This window comes from Neltuma alba, unplaced genomic scaffold (assembly GCF_004799145.2).
Source record: "Neltuma alba isolate B1F8T4 unplaced genomic scaffold, ASM479914v2 tig00013377_pilon, whole genome shotgun sequence".
NCBI lineage: Eukaryota > Viridiplantae > Streptophyta > Magnoliopsida > Fabales > Fabaceae > Neltuma > Neltuma alba.
In genome coordinates, this window is record NW_021637639.1 from 49,840 (window position 1) to 69,417 (window position 19,578).

Consider the following 19,578-nt stretch of genomic DNA (forward strand, 5'->3'; position numbering starts at 1 on the left):
ATCAGAGTGTTGGATGTGTCATAAAAAACATAAGAACACTGAGTGCACCTGTAAAGTAAGATTAGATGCCGTACAGGCTTTTATTAAAAAGAAAAAAAAATCAAAGAAACACTTAAACAATATATCAACTTTGGTCTCATCAAACAATTATTAGCAATGTAGCCATGTGAGAACTATACGTTTAGGTTTGGAGGGATTAGTCGGCTCTGGTTTTTGACCTAATCGATAGCCTCATTGTCTATATATCTCCCATTGTGACATTATTCGATTAGTCTCTTTCATGCTCAAATCATGCAACTATCTTACTTTTAGATTTTTCTCCTTCTAATTTAATTTATATGATTGATTTTTTTTCAAATTTTGTTTAATCTAAGTTAAGATAAATAAAAGCAAAAAAAATGTCCATGTTATTAATATCAATTTAGATTTTTAAAATACACAAAATAATTAATAATATAGCTCATTTTATGCACCCAACATATATTCCATATACAAAGAACTTATACTTTCGCATGTGAGATCCATTGGAAATTTGTTTGTGAATTTTGCTGTGGAGGATACCACAATTTTTATTCAACTGTTATTTAAAAAAAAATATTATGCGAGAAAATCTATAAAGGGATATTGTGATTATATGTAGAAGACAAGCTGTTGCTTTTGGCCAGCATTAAACTTTATGTTGATGGTAAACTTTTCAGCTTTACAAGCTTATTGGTGTATTTAGTTATAATTTGGATTAAATGTAGCACAACTTCTTATTAATTTACATAATGTCTTGATACAATAATGGTTTTTCACCAAAGAAACAAGGTTAAAGTGCATTTTTCTCAAGAAATAATTTTCTTTTCGAAAGAGTTATGAATACCCTTTAAAAATTATAAAATAGTAGAGTATATAATCTTTTAAAACTGATGTAAGGTTGCTTTTTTCTTTTTAATAATCAACATTAACTAAATATTGGGTAAAAACTAGTCACTACGTCGCATTAATAGTTGATTGTTAATCTTGTTGTCGATTGTCAAAAATGACAATATTACATCGATTCTAAGGTATTTTGTGTTATTTTTCAAAAACAAATACACTTTTTTGGCCCCGAAATAATAATACAGAAAATTATTGTAAATGATTGAAAATTGGCAACCTAATGGGGAATTTTATTAAATTATTTTCTATTTCCCATACTTAAGAAAGACTTAAAAGATGTGCTTAGTAAGATCTTGAAAGTTTTACTTTGGTTAAACTAATTAATTAAACGCAAATTATACTTGTTCCATAGAATCTTGAATCTTCCTTTGCTTCTTAGTTAGTCTGTCAAGTGTTAGCCTCTTAATTAACTCTGTACTTATTTTCAGAAAAAATTTATTTCAACTTACATAAAATATACTTATAAGTGCTTAAAATTGTGATTCTAAATTGGAGAAATTACAAAAAAAGACCTTGGAATTGTAAAAACGCAGATAGGGACCCTTGACAACTTCACTTTGGGTTTTGACAACTTCAGGGCATATTATTCTTGTCAAAACCTAAAGTGAAGTTGTCAAGGGTCCCTATCTGCGTTTTTACAATTCCAAGGTCTTTTTTTGCAATTTTCCCTTCTAAATTTGTGCCTTTTTTTTTGCCAAAAAAATCTTGCCTATTTGATGTCACTTGTATAAGTATTTTACACATCAAGTCAAAATTTTGAATCAGGAATAAAAATATTTAATGCGGGGCTTCCGGAAAGATAAGGACAAATTTTGAAATGAGCAATTATACACGTAAGGATAACCACAAAACTACAGGAGTTGAACAAACAACTTTTTTACTGAGACATTATTCAAAAACAAGTTTATCAGGTTTTTTTTTCCCCCACATACAAGGATTTTAAAAAATTTTAGTTGTGGGGGTGACAAGATTTTATTTTATTCTGACCCAATGAATTGCCCAGAGGAAAACAACGTTTAATTAAGTTACCCCATACAACATAGGCCCAAAAAGGGGCTCCTTTTTTAATAGCCAGAAAACATGAAAAAGATAAAGAGAGTTATGTTATTGTGTTATACTACCTCTGATCCTAATTATAAGAGCCAGTTAACTAATTTGAGGAGATTAAAAAAGTAAGTTGAGTTAGTTATTTGTCCTGAATAGGTATTGTTTTTTCTAAAATATTTTTGCTAATCAAGTGTAGTGACTAGAACTATAATTATTAAAAGGACTATCTTGAAAAAAATTGAGTAAATATAAGAGACAAAATAGATTGGGGTCTTATATTTAGGACCAAAATAAAAATCAAACAGGGTATTATATTAAGGACCGGAGGTAGTATTATCATTTTATCCGATCTTTTTTTTTTTTGCCAACTTATCCTATCTTAGATATAAGTAATTGGTTTTTAAATTGATTTATTTTTTCATTATTATTTAATTTTTATTTTGTTAATATTATTTTTGATTCTTATAGTTTTGTCTCATTTTAATTTTGAGCTCTGAAATTTTTTTTGAACCTGAGCTCTGAAATTTAAAACTAATAGTTTTAGCTTATGAAGTTACAACTCATTTCAAATTTTAAAGTGAAAATGAAGTTTTGAAGAAGTGATATTAACATTTTTTGTTATTAATTAGATTTTCTATTTATAATTAAAGTAACTATATATTATTCGTCCGCCCGCTTGCTTGGCCAAAAGCGTTCTCTCTCCTCCGTTTGCTTTTTCTTTCTCTCTCTGGAAATCGTACGCCCACCAACGCACACGGCACACTTCTCTAAAGTCCCGCCCCCTGCCTCTTTCACGAGACGCACTCGCCAAACCGTTTTTCCGTTCTTCCCATTTTCCCCACTATTGCTTTCCCCTCGGATGCTCCATCCTCGTCAACCTCTGCTTCAATGAAGTTCTCTTGCTTCTTCATCATTCCCTCCGCTCTCCAAGTTTAGCTTCCTTCTTGGCTTCAGAGTTCATACCCATTACTCGATTTGCTGCGGAAATCCCGCTTTCTCTCGCTTTTGGAGCTTCAGATTCTTGTTTCTTGGACCCCCTGAAGATGGAAAAGAAGCAGGGTTTCTTCTCGGCTTTGAAGGAAGAGGTAGTTCGTGGTTTGTCACCGTCGCGTTCTCGGGCTAGCAGTCCGGGGAGAACCGGTTCACCCATTTCGGGTCTTCTTCGGAGAAAAAAGCATAGCAACCAAAGCAACTTAGCAGTCAGCCCCGACTCGTCGATCGGAAGATCCGGTAGTATGAGGCCGTTGGGAGAGACCCTGACGCCGTTGATAGAGGGTCCGGAGCAGAACGGCGGGGAAAACGGGGATGCAAAGAGAGTCGGGTCGGGTATTGGGCACTGGATGAAGGGTCAGCTGTCTCGGGCTCCTTCACCAGCCTCAACGTCCTTCAAGAGGTCTGATCTGAGGCTTCTTCTTGGTGTGATGGGTGCTCCTCTCGCTCCTGTTCATGTTAGCGCCACTGACCCGTTGCCTCATCTCAGCATCAAGGACACTCCCATTGTAAGCTTCGACCCCCTTCCGTTCTCTACTTCTGTGTGTGAGTGAGCATGTTTCTGTCTTTGTGTGCAGAAGGGTTATTCAAGCTCCTTTTCTGATTTCGATTATTTTCTAACCAAAAACTGGAAAATGAGAAGTGAAAGCACATGATGTGCAAATTAGAGAAGATTCTCTCTTTTTTGGATGCATGTTGTTTCAAAATTTTGGACGCTTCCTCGGCGTTGGGAAAATTTTCTCTTACAAGCCATCGGCGAATTCGGCGGTTTTTACTGACCTTTTCACGTTTTGAGTCACTTCAAGATTTAGTAAACTTTTAGCCCTCCAATTTTAGTTTTACCTGCCTCCTAGGTTATCCTGAAATGGTTCATGTCCGGACTCTTCGCTATAAATTCGGTTCATGTTGGTTCACGGGATGTTTGGCTGCTGAGTAAAAGTGGATAAGAACAGAAAACTCAAACTTCTATATTGATGCGATGTTCTATTTACATATTTTGCTTTGTTTTGTCCAAAATGTAAACGCTTAAGCTTGAAACATGGTGATCATGTCTTGATGTAGTTTTCCCTGCCTACTTAGAGTAAATCAGAAGAGGTTTTTGGCTTTGTGGTTATCTTGACTACCCTATTGATTATCATCTCTCTGAAACATTGAAAGTCTCTCAATTTTCAGCTAACATGCTTCTATATACTAATACTTTATTGTGTGGTTGGGTGGGTGAACCTGCAGGAAACTTCATCTGCCCAGTACATATTGCAGCAGTACACAGCTGCTTCTGGGGGCCAGAGGCTGCAGAACTCTATTCGGAATGCCTATGCAATGGGTAAGGTGAGAATGGTAGCTTCTGAGTTTGAAACTGCCACAAGAGTAGTGAAGAATCGGAATGCCTCTAGGTGCGCCGAGTCTGGTGGATTTGTGCTCTGGCAGATGAATCCCGATATGTGGTATGTAGAGCTCGCAGTTGGGGGAAGTAAGGTTCATGCAGGTTGTAATGGCAAGCTTGTTTGGAGGCACACTCCTTGGCTCGGTGCTCACACAGCCAAGGGACCTGTGAGACCATTGCGTCGTGCACTTCAGGTTAGGCTTTGTGTTCTATGTGGTGTTAGTGTTCCACTTTATCATCTATAATTTCTGAATTGTGTTTGTTTCTTCAATTAGGGTCTTGACCCTAGAACCACTGCCAGTATGTTTGCGGATGCAAGATGCATAGGGGAGAAGAAGATAAATGGTGAGGATTGCTTCATCCTTAAGCTCTGCACTGACCCTCAAACATTGAAGGCTCGGAGTGAAGGCCCTGCAGAGATCATAAGGCACGTCTTATTTGGCTACTTCAGCCAAAAGACCGGACTTCTGGTTCACATAGAGGATTCTCATCTGACTCGAATTCAATCTAATGGGGGTGATGCAGTTTACTGGGAAACCACAATCAATTCGTTCCTGGATGATTATAGGCCTGTGGAAGGCATCATGATTGCCCACTCTGGCCATTCTGTTGTTACTCTTTTCAGGTTCGGGGAGATGGCAATGAGCCATACCAAAACGAAAATGGAAGAAGCATGGACAATCGAAGAGGTTGCATTCAACATTCCTGGTCTCTCATTAGATTGCTTCATTCCCCCGGCTGATCTGAGAACTGCTTCTATCAGTGAAGCAAGTGAGCTTCCCCAGGATGAAAAAGGGAAGAACTCACTCACAGTATACCGAGCCAAAGTTGCTGCGCTGGAGAAGTCGCAAGATTGCAGCATCAACAATATGACGTGGAAGATGGAAGTCTAACCAAGGGATAGGATTGAAGAAGTCAAAACAATTGTTCATAGAAGTATATGACCACTAACACTGTTAGTAGAAGTTAGGGTAGGTGTCCAGTTGGTTCTTCCATGAAACTTTGTTTATGCCTCTATTTAATCTGTAAATGGAGCATAAAAATTCACTGGTTTCACTTCACCCAGGTGATGAGGGTGATGACCAAAGTGAATCTTTATTCTCAATGCAGAATCCAACTATGGAGTTGGAGCTCGGTTTTCCCAGTAGGAATAGAGCAAATGGAGGTTGAGTTTTAGTTTGCCTTCCATGAATGAGAGAAGGTGGTATAGCAGAAACGTTATAAGCTTTTGTTACTTTACAACTTCTAGTTCAGTTTATGTGTCGGTGGTGGTAATATTAAAGAGGCTGCCATAGACAACAATGAGATTGAGTTGACACTAACAACTAGGTTGGTTAACTCTAGTTCTGAAGAATTTGCTAATGTTTCAATGTTTTAGTACGCAGTGTAGTTGTTTATGCCTTTCTGGGTTTGGAAAGTTCAATGTGGTGGTGTTTTTTTAATTTTTTTGCCTATAATTTTGACATGGTGTTTTGGATAGCTGAGATAATGGATTCAGCGTTTGTCTTGTGCTATTTTGTCAGTGCTGATTCTGAATATCAAGATTTACTTCCACCGGACAGTTAATGCTCATTACATATATATATATATATATATATTTACTAGTGAGGAAAATAAAAAATTGCATTCCAGGGTCAGGCTTGCTTTTGCTTTGTTGATCACTCTTGGGGCAGCTTTTAATTTTACCACTAGTACATTTCACCTGCTTTTAGCAGGGATTGTCTCTCTCTTTGATTGCACTGTGTGCTGGAATGTCTCTATTTTTTTATTTTTTATTTTTTATTTTTTACAGCCCCTTCTCTAGGAGAAGTTTCCACCTCATTATGATATGATGCTTCAAGTTCAAGATAGTCAACAAAGTATTGTTTCCTCTTTTTGGCCTTTGACCTTCTTTATGGCTCTTTTGGATCGCCCATGTGCGCCTGTGCATTGTATTAATGTGGTTTTCGTTTCTTTTTAAAACGGCATACGAGGTTGTAAGCATATTAAAACCATTCGTAATTAGGTATATTTAATGAAATATGATTTAAAATTCTTTAAGTGAAATGTATATAAAAAATAATACTTTTGTTATTAACATTCAAAGTATTTCCACAGATTTCTTCAACACGAGAAGCAATTTTTATATAACACAAAATAAGTTTTTTTTTTAACTAAAAAAAAACACTGGATGGCAGATCACATGTTTTGCATGCAGTAGGGGACGGGGTATTGTCCATGGCTTCCGATGAAGACTGTGGATTTCCTGAAGGAGAAATTATTTTCCAAAATATTGAATAAATGATAGCTAGATTTGCAAAAAAATAAAGAAATATATGCGAGTATCGATAAGTGCAGTCGCAAACAGGAATCTCAGCTGCAAAATGAGAGTTATATATAAAACTGAGATGCTTTATTTTCAATCAAAACTCCTACACTTGCAGTTGAATCGACATTTGCAATTCATGTTTCAGAAGATTTTCTTGAGAACTTAGTCTTTATAATCTTAATTTGAGTTACAATAGTCTTTGTAATCTTAATTGAGTTACAATATGATACTTAGAATATACTACATCTGGTTCTTAATATAAGAGCTAATTGATTAATTTGACTAGATTAAAAAAATTAGTTATGTTAGTTATTTGTAATAAATAGACGTTTTCATAATATATTCTTGCTAATCAAGTATATTGGCTAAAACTATTATTATTACAATGACTATTTTGGGAAATAAATAAATAAATAAATATGAGATACATAATGAATTGAGATTTTATATGTATGATCAAAATAAAATTTAAATTGAACTCTTGTATTAAGGACCGAAAGTAGTAACTTAATCCAACTCAATTTTTCAAGTTTCCGCTGTTTATTTAATTAATTTTTACTTCCTACATTTCTAGAAAATTATATAATCCTTCAGGGATAGAGTTATAATCATGTTACAAAGCAGGAAAACACGACAAACTAAATGGTTGAAATTCGAGAGATTAAATTGACAGTAATTAAATTGAAATTACAGTTCTAAATTATTAATTTTTCCTTATATACATATATGGAGGGTTTGAATTATGAGTCTCTCCACCAAATTATGAACTCTCATATCCCATTTTAAACTACGAATTTAAAGGAACACAATCATAATGATACGAACCACTCAGATAATTATTGAGAAGTGGGCCCATAACACATTTAAGCGGGAGGGCTTTCATTCTAGAAGTACCACATTTTGAAAAGAAATAACTCATCTTAGCGGCCACTTATAGCGACCTCTATCCGAAGGAATTATGCACATAGCCTCCAAACAATCGTTATAAATTTATGCCAAAAGAAATAGAAAAAAAAAAGTAAAAATTAAATTTTGTCCATAAAATATACCCGTTCCATCATAAATATAAGAATTACTACCTCCGATTCTAATTATAAGAGCTAGTTGATTAATTTGAGAAATTAAGAAAGAAGTTAAGTTAGTTATTTGTAATAAATAGGTGTTGTTTTTTTTAAAATATTCTTGCTAATCAAGCGTATTGGTTAGAACTACTATTGTTAGAAGGACTAACTTGAAAAATATATATAAATATGAGAGACAAAATAGATTGGGATCTTATATTTAGGATTAAAATAAAAATTAAATAATGTTTTATATTAAAAATCGGAGGTAGTGGTTAGATGATTTATATTTTAAGGGATTCCATTTAAGGAGCAATTTCAACATAAATGGTTAAAAAGTATTTTAGAAAAATCAGTATATATTTTTAATAAATAATTAAATTAACTAATTTTATTAATTCCCCATAAATTTATTAGTTAGCTCCTGTACAGGATATTGGAAAGAATTCCTTCGAAACGAACTAGTTAGTTATGCGACACCAAATAAAAAATTCAAGTGTGCTTTTGGTTGAGAGTTCAGTGTCGATTCTTATCTCTCGTACCAATAACGACAAGAAAATCACATCCGACCCAACAAAATACCCCTGAATGGAAAATTTGACAAAGGATAAGAAGCTTAAAATGTTGACATAATTCCAATTCTTCATATTTAAACTAGTTTTATTTTCGATGTAGTCATCTAATTTTTTTAGGTCAAAGTGCAATTTTAATTCTAATTTTATTTTTCATGTGCAATTGTATCATGGTCTGTTTAGTGATGTAATTTTACTCTTAATTTTTTTTAATTTTACTCGATCTTTTGGTGAATTTCTTTATCAGAGATAAAATTGCATCTTTATTCATTTTTTTAAACTATCTTTAATCCCAAGTCATGAACTTTTAAAAGATGGACGAAAAAAAAAAAGACTTGAAATTTATTTGTATTAAATAAATAAATTGTGAATAGAGAGATTTGAGGAAGGGTCCAAATCATCCGTCAAAGCACATAGAAGGTTGAACCTCGCTGTCTCAGAAGTTGGGGCGGTGTCCTACTGTTGACGTTACTTAGGACCAAACCACTTTGTCCTGTCCGATTAATTCTGTTACGATCCCCTTTGATTTTTGTAGGACCCTTTTCTCATTCCTTGCACATTTAATCACCGAATTCTTCATTCATCCCTCCCATTCTCATCTTCATACCTAACTCTCACCATTAGGGCTGCACGTGAACAGGACTGGGCAGGACAGGACCCTTACCAGATACCCAGCCCGAAAAATGAACGGGTTGAAAAATGCAGCTCATTGCCCTGCCCTGCCCATGAAAAGCCCTAGTAAGTTCGGGCAAGGCAAATACGGGCTGGGCAGGACGGGCTTCCATGCTTAAAAAATCAATATACTATATTATTTAATTAGTTATTTATGTTCTTCTAGATAATAAAATGTAACTTTATATTAAAATGGTAACTTGACCTTAATTTAGTTATTAGCAATTGATATATTATGAAACAACATTTTATAGTTGCTAAGAGAGTAAACTATGAAAAACAAAAATGTTATTAGTATACTTTATTAAACTTGATTGCTTTTTTAGTTTTTAAAATTTCTTAACCAAATGCAAATAATTTTTTTCCCCACAACTCTTAGATACTCATAAGATCATGGATCAATTATACAAATTGCTAATGGTCATAATGTTTGCATTAAAAAAGAGAATGGTTATACAAATCGCAGTAAATGATAACACGTTTACTTTCAAAATCATTTGAAAATAAATAAGTATAATGAATATTGAATATTAATGCAACAGAGTGTTTGATTCAAGAGATAAATATGAGGCAAATAAAATATATATAAATAAAATTATATATATTTTTGCGGGCAGGGCCAAATGGACTGGGCAGCATACTATGTCTAATGCCCAGCCCTGCCTGACAATATGCCCATCCCTAACATGCCCAATATATCTTTTGGGCCATTTTTTTAGGGCGGGTTGGGCATTTTTTTGCGGGCTTGGACGGGCATAGCGGGCCACTGGGCTCCTTGAACACCCCTATAGAATCTAATTTGGTACTACTTCATTTTTTATTATAAAATCTTTTTAACTAAATTTCGCGATTTAAGAAAACAGTTAAAATTAATTAAAAGCAATTAATATATAGCAAATATAATTTTTTTCCAAATTTACCCCTATTATAAATGGGTAAATGTGAGAGAGTAATAGTGAAATAAATAAATAAAGAGAATATATTAAATGCATTAAACTAGAGATAAAATAGGTAATAATACATTAAATGTTAAGACAAACTTAAAAAGGATCTTATAAAAAGAGATAAACCTATTCAAAAAATTAGATCTTATAATAAGAGACGGAAGGAGTAGTAGGTGCAGTCGTAAATGTAAAATCTAGTCACATGTATTTTTAATTATAAACTTGTATGATTTTGACAAAGAAAAACTAAAAAGTTAATTTGTATGAGATCCAATTATATTATAATAAAATGTTGGGGTGTAAATTTGTTCTGAAAGTTTTCACTCTGAAATAATGTTGTCCCAAAAACCTTTTTCTGGGTTTAATGCCAAGTGGAAGTTGCAAAATACTCCTTCGGTCCTTAATATAAGACCCATTTAACTAATTTGATTAGATTAAAGAAGTTAGGTAAGTTAGTTAATTATAAGAAATGTGACACTTTTTTCCTAAAATACCATAATCATCTTTTTTAATACCCCCTCTCCTTCTTTTGCTTGATTATGTTTGAATGAGTATCCATGTGGATAATTTAGAGAAAATTGATAAATATAAGAAATGAGTTTTATATTTAGGACCAAAATCAACTCAACAATTTGGTTTTATATTAAAGACCGGAGGAGTATAACAATATCATCTCACTCCGTTAAAAAAATTAAGGCTCACAGTTAAAAGATTGACATTGCCTACGAATATTTTTAATTGTAAAAGGCAACATTATTTCATTTTAACACTTGGGAAACAACTTCAGACCGCAAAAAATTTTCAAGGTAACATAACATTACTCCTAAAAACTTGCAGGATAAATGAAGTTGAGTTAGCTTTTGCACATTAAATTGGTAGGGCCTTGTCACTTAATGGTCACAGGGCACAACTCAACCGCAGAGATGGCCCCAAGGTACCGAATGGTGAGCGGTCACGGTTGCAATATACAATAAATATTTTAATCCAACGCTTCTTGTACAGTCAACTGATGTCAATTATCAAATATACAACCTGTCAATAATCTCTTGCTTCGGTTCAATGGACCCCATACTATGTGAGGACTAGGAGCTCATATTTAATTTCTTTAATCATTTTGTCCAATTTATTTCAAAATTAATCATCAGTTGTTATGATACTCCTCCGGTCCTAATTATAAGACCCAATTGATTTATTTGAGGAGATTAAAGAAGTAAGTTAAGTTGGTTATTTATAATAAATAAGTGTTGTCATTCCTAAAATATCCTTGCTAATTAAGTATATTGGCTAAAACTATCATTATTAGAAGGATTATCTTGAAAAAAAATGCATAAATATAAGAGATAAAATGGATTGCAGTCTTATAATTAGGACCAAATAAAAAGTCAAATTGGGTCTTATAATAAGGACCGGAGGAGTATATATTTTTAAATAAATAAATTAGTAGCTTATGATTATTTATTGCAGGCTGCAGCCAAATGGGCAGGGCACTGTGGTACTGAAGAATATCCTAGCCGGTAGGGCATTGACTTGATTTTGTCTGTAGACGATAGCACCAAATAACTAATGGGTCAATTAAATGACAATAAAAATCACTCGAGAGATTATTAATGGTGATGAAGTTACTGCGAAAGTCCCATTTTCAACGTATTGAATATTTTTGGGCAGACAATAAGTAGTACAAATATTTCTCGGTTAAAAAAAAAAAACAAGAAGTATAAATATTTCTCCCGCAATCTGTAATATTATCAATTAGCAAGCCTTCTGTGCATATATATATATATATATATATATATATAAAACCATGTTATTTATTACTTTTAAATTTTATATTTTTTATATTGATAAAGCCATATTGAATATTATTGCAAGGGGGGGATGCCATAAAGAGAAAGGTTAAAGGTTAGGAAATTAGCCCTATGTTATTGGACCACAGTTAGCCCACTTGTTTGTTGCCTAATGAGCTGCCGCTGTTTTAATCATTTTGGGGTTCTGTAGTTATTAACATGTGAGGTTCCACGTGATTAGTTATTGTTTACTTTAGATCTTATCTTGTCACGAAATTACTCTATAAACTATAATTATCAACATATTATATGAAAACAAAAACAAAAAAAGCTGTTCACCACTGTAATATTAAATATTATACCAACTCATGTCCTAATTATAAGACCTCGTTTGTATATCATAAATAATGTCTTATAATTAAGACCGAAGATAGTATAATATTACAGATTTGTTACCATGAAAATTACATATTGTAATTTAATTTAAAATAAAAAATAAAAATAATAATACACATTCTCAAAAAAATTTTATACCCTCTTGATTATATTACATAGTTATGAGTACGGGGGATTTTTTTGAGGGTGAACAGTACAGGGGATTTTTTTGATCTTAAAGTAACTTAAAAAAAAGAAGAAGTAGTTGGGCAAAAAAAAAAAAAACAGAGGTAGAAAGGGGGGGTGGGGGACACTTATGGGCTACACTTGCCGTGTTGGTATGAGAGGCCCAAAATAGGTTACCAAAAATTAAGAGACCCAAAATAAATAGATAGCCCATCCAAAACAATATAGGCTTCGGTCCTTACTGGACTTTGAAGTTCTTTAATTGGTCTATCCTGTACTGGACTTCACTTAATTTCTTAAATACTTTAAGGATTTTTTACCCAAAAAAGAAAAACTATAAGGACTGATTATGCTCAACTATGAAAATTTAGAGATATGACTGATAAAAATTAAATTTCAGGTATCAAATCAATAATTGAGGCAGATTTGAGAAATCAAAAGTTTATTATCCCTTTTTTTTAACCGTAAAATTGTTGTACGGCTATAATACTACCACCGGTCCTAATTTAAAAATGGGGCTTTGTGTATAAAATCAGAAAAACTTCTCTTTCTGCTTCATAAATAAAATCAGAGGATTGTGTGTACAAATACATTTATAATACACATATAATTTTATCAATTTACATTTAATATGACAAAAAGGAGAATAAAAGTTTGTGAGTAGTGGCGGTGGATGAGGTTATGATATCAATAAACTAACTACTTTCACTTCAGACTTAGTAATTCATTGAATGCTTCAATGTGTCCCCTACTGGTTGTTGTACCTAAAGTTACCATAAAAATACAATTGCACCAACAGCATACCCATCTAAGCTTTCAGATTACTAGATTTTTTGTCATCTCCCAGAAATTCAGGACATTTTAGTAAGAATAATGGAAATAAGTTTCCTAATTATCCAAGAAAGTCAGATCTTAAACAAATACTGTCTCCGGTTTTATTTATAAAACCTCATTTGTAGTCTACAAACGGGTCTTATAATTAGGATCAAAGATAGTAAATACATATATGCCAAAACTATGTCTTTCTGTGATGGTTTTGGCTTTAATTATTAAATATGTGTATATACGAAGTAACTTTGATTTCTCAATTCAACATAATATCCCATTTAAAATTTTATTAGATATTTGCAGTTTGACAACATACCCATTACTTGTCTTCCCACACCCAATACGAAACTGTTATTATCCATGCGTTTCTGATTATAATTTGCATTATACTCATTATCATATTTAATATAAAAGCTAGTTGAAAGTTGAATTTGATTATAAATATAAAATTCTAATTTATTTTGTCTCATATATTTATTTTTTTCCCAAATAAATTTATCTAATTTATAAGCCAATATATGATTGAACGTTACATACAGATATGTTAGGAAGATTATATATTATGTTTGTTCTTACTAGCTAATTCATCTTATTTTGTTAAACACTAAATTAATTAAATAACTCTTATATTAAGGATCAAAAGTGGTAAAGATGATCTAATGTTCAATAATACCGATAACTCATCCAAATTCAAGCATTGTTAAATAACAGGTACCATTTTTATTGCCTATTGTATCTCTTTCATTTAACCCAACCACTAATAAGTTAAGTATGTTTTGTGTTTAATTTATTTAATCTCACTGTGTTCCTTTAGAATCTTACTCTATCTTGCTTGGTAAGTGCATTAAGGAAAATTTGAGAGAGAGAAACAAGAAGAAAAGGAAGGAATGGAAGTCACATGGTAATAATAAAAAGGGAAAAGGAAAACTCCTCCAAAATACAAAAGGTGGCCTCAAAAATCTCCCAAAGAATACAAGCCAAAGGTATAGAATAAAGCAAATACAGGTGAATATAGTCTAAAATGATAGCCACAAATTAATCATAATAATAATAATAATAATAATAGTGCTATAGCAGGGGCAAATGTGGAAATAACAGAGGCATCCATCATGGATCAGCACAAAGGCAAATGACTAGAATAACACTGAGAGCAAAGCCCATCCTAATGCCAAGCTTCCTATCATCTTCTGTGACCGCCACAACTTCACTGCTCCACTCTGCATTCATCATTTCACAATTCAACTTTTGTTAAAAATCTTCCCAATGTATATATAATGTAATATAATTTGCAAGAAGCTACATTCATAAATCATGAATAGTATTCTGAATGTAATATTTTAATTTCTTCTTTTGTTTTAAAATTTATTTTTTTTAAAAAAATTATTCATATTGACCTTTTTTCCCAAACACGTACGTTATCCTTTATTTGACTTTTCATGGAAAAATCCTTAACCAAAATATGGTTTTTACTTTTTATGTATTTTACAGGGATCCATACCATGCCCTCTCATTAAATTATTAAGGTTTGACCTGCATAGTTCATAAATATAATGTAAAAAATAAAAAATAATTTACCAAATATTATAATAATAGATTTTAAAAATATTAAATCTCAACCATCTAATTTTTTTTTATCTTAGGTTAGAGATAAGATTAAATAATAAATAAGAAAAAGAGAGGATCTGGATCCATTATACAGATTCTAAAAATTTTAAACTTAAATCTATTTATATAAATTTTTATTAATATATATTTGGCTAAAGTATACATTTCATCTTTTAATTTTGTATAAGGTTTTAATTTGGTTTTTTAACTTTAAAAAGTATACTTTTAGTTCTTTAACTCTAAAATTTTTTCAAAAAATGAAGACATTAAGATCTTAAATATTGATAAAATATTCTCAAATGCTAACATTATTAAGTTTAATTCTTAAAAAATCCATGATTGTTGCTAAAAATCATCATTGAAATCTAATGATTTTAGGGTTAAAGGACCAAACATATACTTTTTAAAGTTAAAGGATCAAATTGAAACCTTGTACAAAGTTAGAGAACTAAATATATACTTTAGCCTATATATTTTGACAATCAGGAACTGTATAGATAAAACTAATTATATGAATTGAATTACACATTTCTTCGGTGGGAAAAAAAGAATTAAATATTTCTACTATTCAATTAAAGATTACAGAATTAAAGCCATTTCAATAATTAAATTAAATGATGTGGTAAATCAACAGATCTACTGTTTTATTAGGATCGCATTAAAAGATCGAGCATGAAATGTGAAAACCAGAGTATTATTATTCCAAATATCTTAAGATTTATATTTATAAGTATGACTTGGTCTAGGAAAAAAATACTCTGTTTTTCTTTTGCTACTTCGCGCTCTGTAACCAACTAACCATACGGCAAAGGAAAACTGTACATAAGAACTAAGAAGGGAAGACTTACAGAGTCACTGCCAGCCGGAGACAGGGTGGAGAGGCTTGGACCCGGAGCAGCGGCCGTCGCCGGCCCTGGCGATAGTGCCGGAGCGTTGCTCAAAGCCGGAGAGGAAGCGGGAGTCGTGGCCGGAGTTGTAGCTGGAGGCGCTGAGAGTGGAGTGGGTGTGAGGGCCGGCGGAGGAACAGCTGGTGGTGGAGTTGCGGGTGGGGGACTGAATGGTGGTGGAGATGCCGGAGGAGGAGTGGCCGGAGGTGGAGATGAAGGAGGAGGAGTGGCCCGAGGAGGAGAGGCTGGAGGAGGGGATGACGGTGGGGGAGAAGCTGGAGGAGGCGATGCGGGAGGTGAGCTAACAGGCGGAGGAGTCGATGCCGGAGGAGGCGATGATTGAGCGGGAGGAGGCGAAGATTGAGCTGGAGGAGGAGAAGACTGCTGAACCGGAGGCGGAGAGCCTTGAGGAGTGGGCGGAGGCTGAGTGTTGGTAGGGGGAGTACCAGTGGGAGTGGTGGGAGTAGGAGGAGCGGGAGATGAAGGAGGAGAAGAAGTGGGAGGAGATTGGCCTCCGACGACGGCGACGACAATGCAGATGAGACCAAGGACAAAGATGGATTTGGGATCCATCACGTGCTATCGTACGCACACACACACTCTCTCTCTGTGGCTAACCTGCGCAGCTAGAAGAACCAGAAGAAGAGAGCGAAGGCCTGGGTGAAGCAGGGAGGGAGGGATTGCGGGGGCTTATATTGCAACAGCTACCAAACGCATCTGTAGCGTCTGATTTGATCTTTTGGCCACGCATTCTCCCTCTGATTGCCACGTGGATAAAAATGTGTTGCCACAAAATATACAATGAAAAGAAAAAAATTCCCTATAATGACCCTTTTACCTCGACAAACAAATTAAGCTTAACTCACCAAGTTTTAACAACTTTTACCTTAATCAATAAACTTAGGTTAACTCAGATGTGGTTAATTAGGATCTATAAGTTGGAATGTGTACGTGTGGAAAGGTTTAGAGATCAAATCCTTTTTTATGTAATAAAAAACTCTTGCCTCTTTCATGAGTACGTACAAAGAGGAGTTCTCACAAAATTATTTTAAAGTCCCATTTGGTCACATTCCAACAAAGGAATTTCTCCGGCTAACACTGCTTGGGAAAGTTAATCAAATGTCTCATATAGTGTTTCACTTAGTTTCTTTTAAGTGATTTTATGTTGTTCGAGATAAATATATCATAAAAGTGATTTTTAGAAGCTAAACGGAACCACGACGCACGTGGAATTTAAATAGAAGTGCTTGTAATATAATTTAGGCTTTGCATTAATTTTCTTAAAAGGGGCTTCTACGTGCTTGTCTTGACACACACACACACACACACACACAATGCATTATTTCTTAATAAATTTAAAAAATGATTAATATGGATGTTAATTAAAAAAAAAAGAATTTGAAAGTAAAATTGAGGATTACTTAATGGAGGCGAGCTAGCAAGGTTAAAGGTGGGTGAGGGTACTACGTCAAAGATTGGAAAGACGGCATGGATGTCTTGTATTTGAAGTTAGGATATGTTATGATCCGGATCTTCGTGACTGCTCTTTAGAAGAAGTGGAAGTTGATGGCAATAGATTATTGATATCATTAACATATATATATATATATATATCTTCCCAAAAAAAAGATAAAAAGATAAAAAGATAAAACAAAATCTTCCCTCACATTATATTAAATCAAGTCCATTCAAAATAAAGTTAAAAATTTGCCAGCACTGAACACAGGAAAGTTGATTTATTTACGCAGGATTTAATCATATGTACATGTGGGGTACCCTATTCCTTTCAAATTAGTTCATCCATCCTCATCAATCACAAAGCTTTAATTTATTATTTGTATATTTTTGTGGCCACTGCTGTTTAGTTTGTTCTTAAATCTCCATTACGATAGCATGAATGTGTGTGTGTGTGTGTGGTATTGTGTATATATATACACGCATGCCTCCATCACTGGCGTTCTTCTTTGTCTGCAAGCTCTTTCAAGTAATTGATTAATTAATGACTGATTAGTTCTCATTGCTTGGATTGCTTTCTTTGCTCAGATGGTTCATTTTAATTAAATCTCAATTTAAATTCTTCATTCTATAACGGATTAAATGTACTAATTAAGTTGGGTTTATTATCTATAGTGAGATTTCACTGTTCTTGGCATTTTCTATAGTTAGGTTGGAGATGTTTGATAATGATTTGAAGGACAAATATATATATATATATATATAATTTTATATATACGAGATGAAATATTTTCTTTTTTCCTTTTTCTTTTTTCAATTTCCTTTTGGATTGAAAAATGGGGAAAAGGCCCACTTTTAAATTATGAGAGCATGTTAGGCTGTAATTAACCACCATAATCATGAAGCGACACGTGCTATGTTCTTTTTCATTTGTCAACTAAGAACTCTGATTGTTTCTTTAATTTCTACAGTTATTTTCTGGTGAGCCATTGCAACTTGGGCTGAGACATTGATAATAAATATATAAAAAAGGGTTAAATGCAACTACAGATAGATAATCATTAAGGCTTTGGTTGAATTATATTGCTTTGGGTTCATATAACTTTTTTTTTTTTATTGTTTGAAAAAGTATAAATAACTTGTTACTCCTCCGGTCACTATAAAATAGTCTTATATTTAGGACCAGAAGAGTATGATTTAGGGAAAAATTAAAAATTTTCTTCTAATGTATGTGAATTCAAATTCCTCTAATATAATCCTTATGATTTCATCTCGGCGAATGGACAATTAAGTTTTATTTATGTGAACACAGAATAACACCACACACAAACACACAGCGCGCGAGATGAAGTGTGAGATTATAACCCAATTGTTAATTTTTTGAAATGAAAATTATATAAATGCATTTTGCAATTAGTGATATATAGGAAAAAGTAATTTTATGTTTTTATAATTTTGACTTACTTATAACTCAATCACTAAACTCTAATTCTATATAATTCAATTTTTATAGTTTTGATTCGATTATAACTCAATTTTTAGTTAATTTTGACTTGATGCAATTTAGTCTCATAAACTATATTTTAAAAAATAAAATTGTATATTTCATGAAATTTGTGGACTAAAATTTTAAATGGTTAAACTATAAGGACAAACTTGTAGCGGTTTAAAGTTCATGGACTGAACCAAATAAGCGATTAGTTGATATGATAAGTAATCTCATCCTTATAAAGAGGAGAATACAAATTTGAATCCTGATAAGTGTACTTGTTAAGCGAGTTTTAATCTCAACACTCATTTCAAGTCCAAAGTGACTTGGAATAAAAAAGTGTATGAACTGATTGACACTAAGTTAAAATTTAACAATCAGGTTACAACTAAGTGAAAACAATAGGTACTAAAAGATTAATTTTTCATCTTCACCAAAAGAAAAAAGATTAATTTTTCACGCACACACATAAGCTGGTAGAATGAAAGAAGGACGCAGCCAATAGGAAACACTTCCTGTGTTTGCAAAAACAAGAATTATAACCCAATCATCGCGTGCTGTTCTCCTTTTTGCCCTAACATTTGTCATCATATACATTGCAGAAATAAAAAACTGAGTTCTAAATCTGACAGCTATATATGAATAGATACAAGCACTTATATAACTTTTACATATTTTTAACCCTGGCTAAATTTGATATTAGTATGAACAAATGTTGGTATGAGCAATATAAATAAACCCTATAGTTGGAGGAGCAAATATGAAAGAAAGAATGCGTGGGGTAATGCGTGAATTGTACGCTAAGACTTTGGATCAGTAAGAAAAGGTTGCATGTTGGTAATGTGAACGCAAAGCTGCCTGTCTACATGCTTTTATTATTATTATTATTATTATTATTATTGACGAGGTCTTATTAGTGAGATGTCAACGAGTGAAATGCGATTAAGTTTGTTGATGCAGCTTGGTGAAGTGCGACTAAAAGAATCAGTGTAATATAAAATATTACATATTTCCTCTGGTTACAAATATAGGTGCTAGCCAATTAGTTTACAGAGACTAAAAGAATT

At 33.1% G+C, this 19,578-nt stretch overlaps 2 protein-coding genes across 2 annotated transcripts; one reads left to right on the top strand and one right to left on the bottom strand.

The window, feature by feature from the left end:
• The first annotated feature begins 2,687 nt into the window (after positions 1–2,687).
• LOC114736854 (uncharacterized) lies at positions 2,688–5,857 on the top strand. The gene is made up of 3 exons (XM_028924738.1): positions 2,688–3,470; positions 4,192–4,539; positions 4,621–5,857. The coding sequence occupies exons 1-3, from the start codon at positions 3,015–3,017 to the stop codon at positions 5,236–5,238; spliced, it is 1,422 nt and encodes a 473-aa protein (XP_028780571.1). The 5' UTR covers positions 2,688–3,014; the 3' UTR covers positions 5,239–5,857.
• Positions 5,858–13,956: 8,099 nt separating this feature from the next.
• On the bottom strand, positions 13,957–16,240 carry LOC114736857 (classical arabinogalactan protein 9). Its single transcript, XM_028924743.1, has 2 exons — positions 15,529–16,240; positions 13,957–14,292 (listed from the first exon to the last, which is right to left on the bottom strand). Exons 1-2 carry the CDS (start codon positions 16,138–16,140, stop codon positions 14,209–14,211), a joined length of 696 nt encoding a protein of 231 aa, XP_028780576.1. The 5' UTR covers positions 16,141–16,240; the 3' UTR covers positions 13,957–14,208.
• Between the last annotated feature and the right edge of the window lie 3,338 nt (positions 16,241–19,578).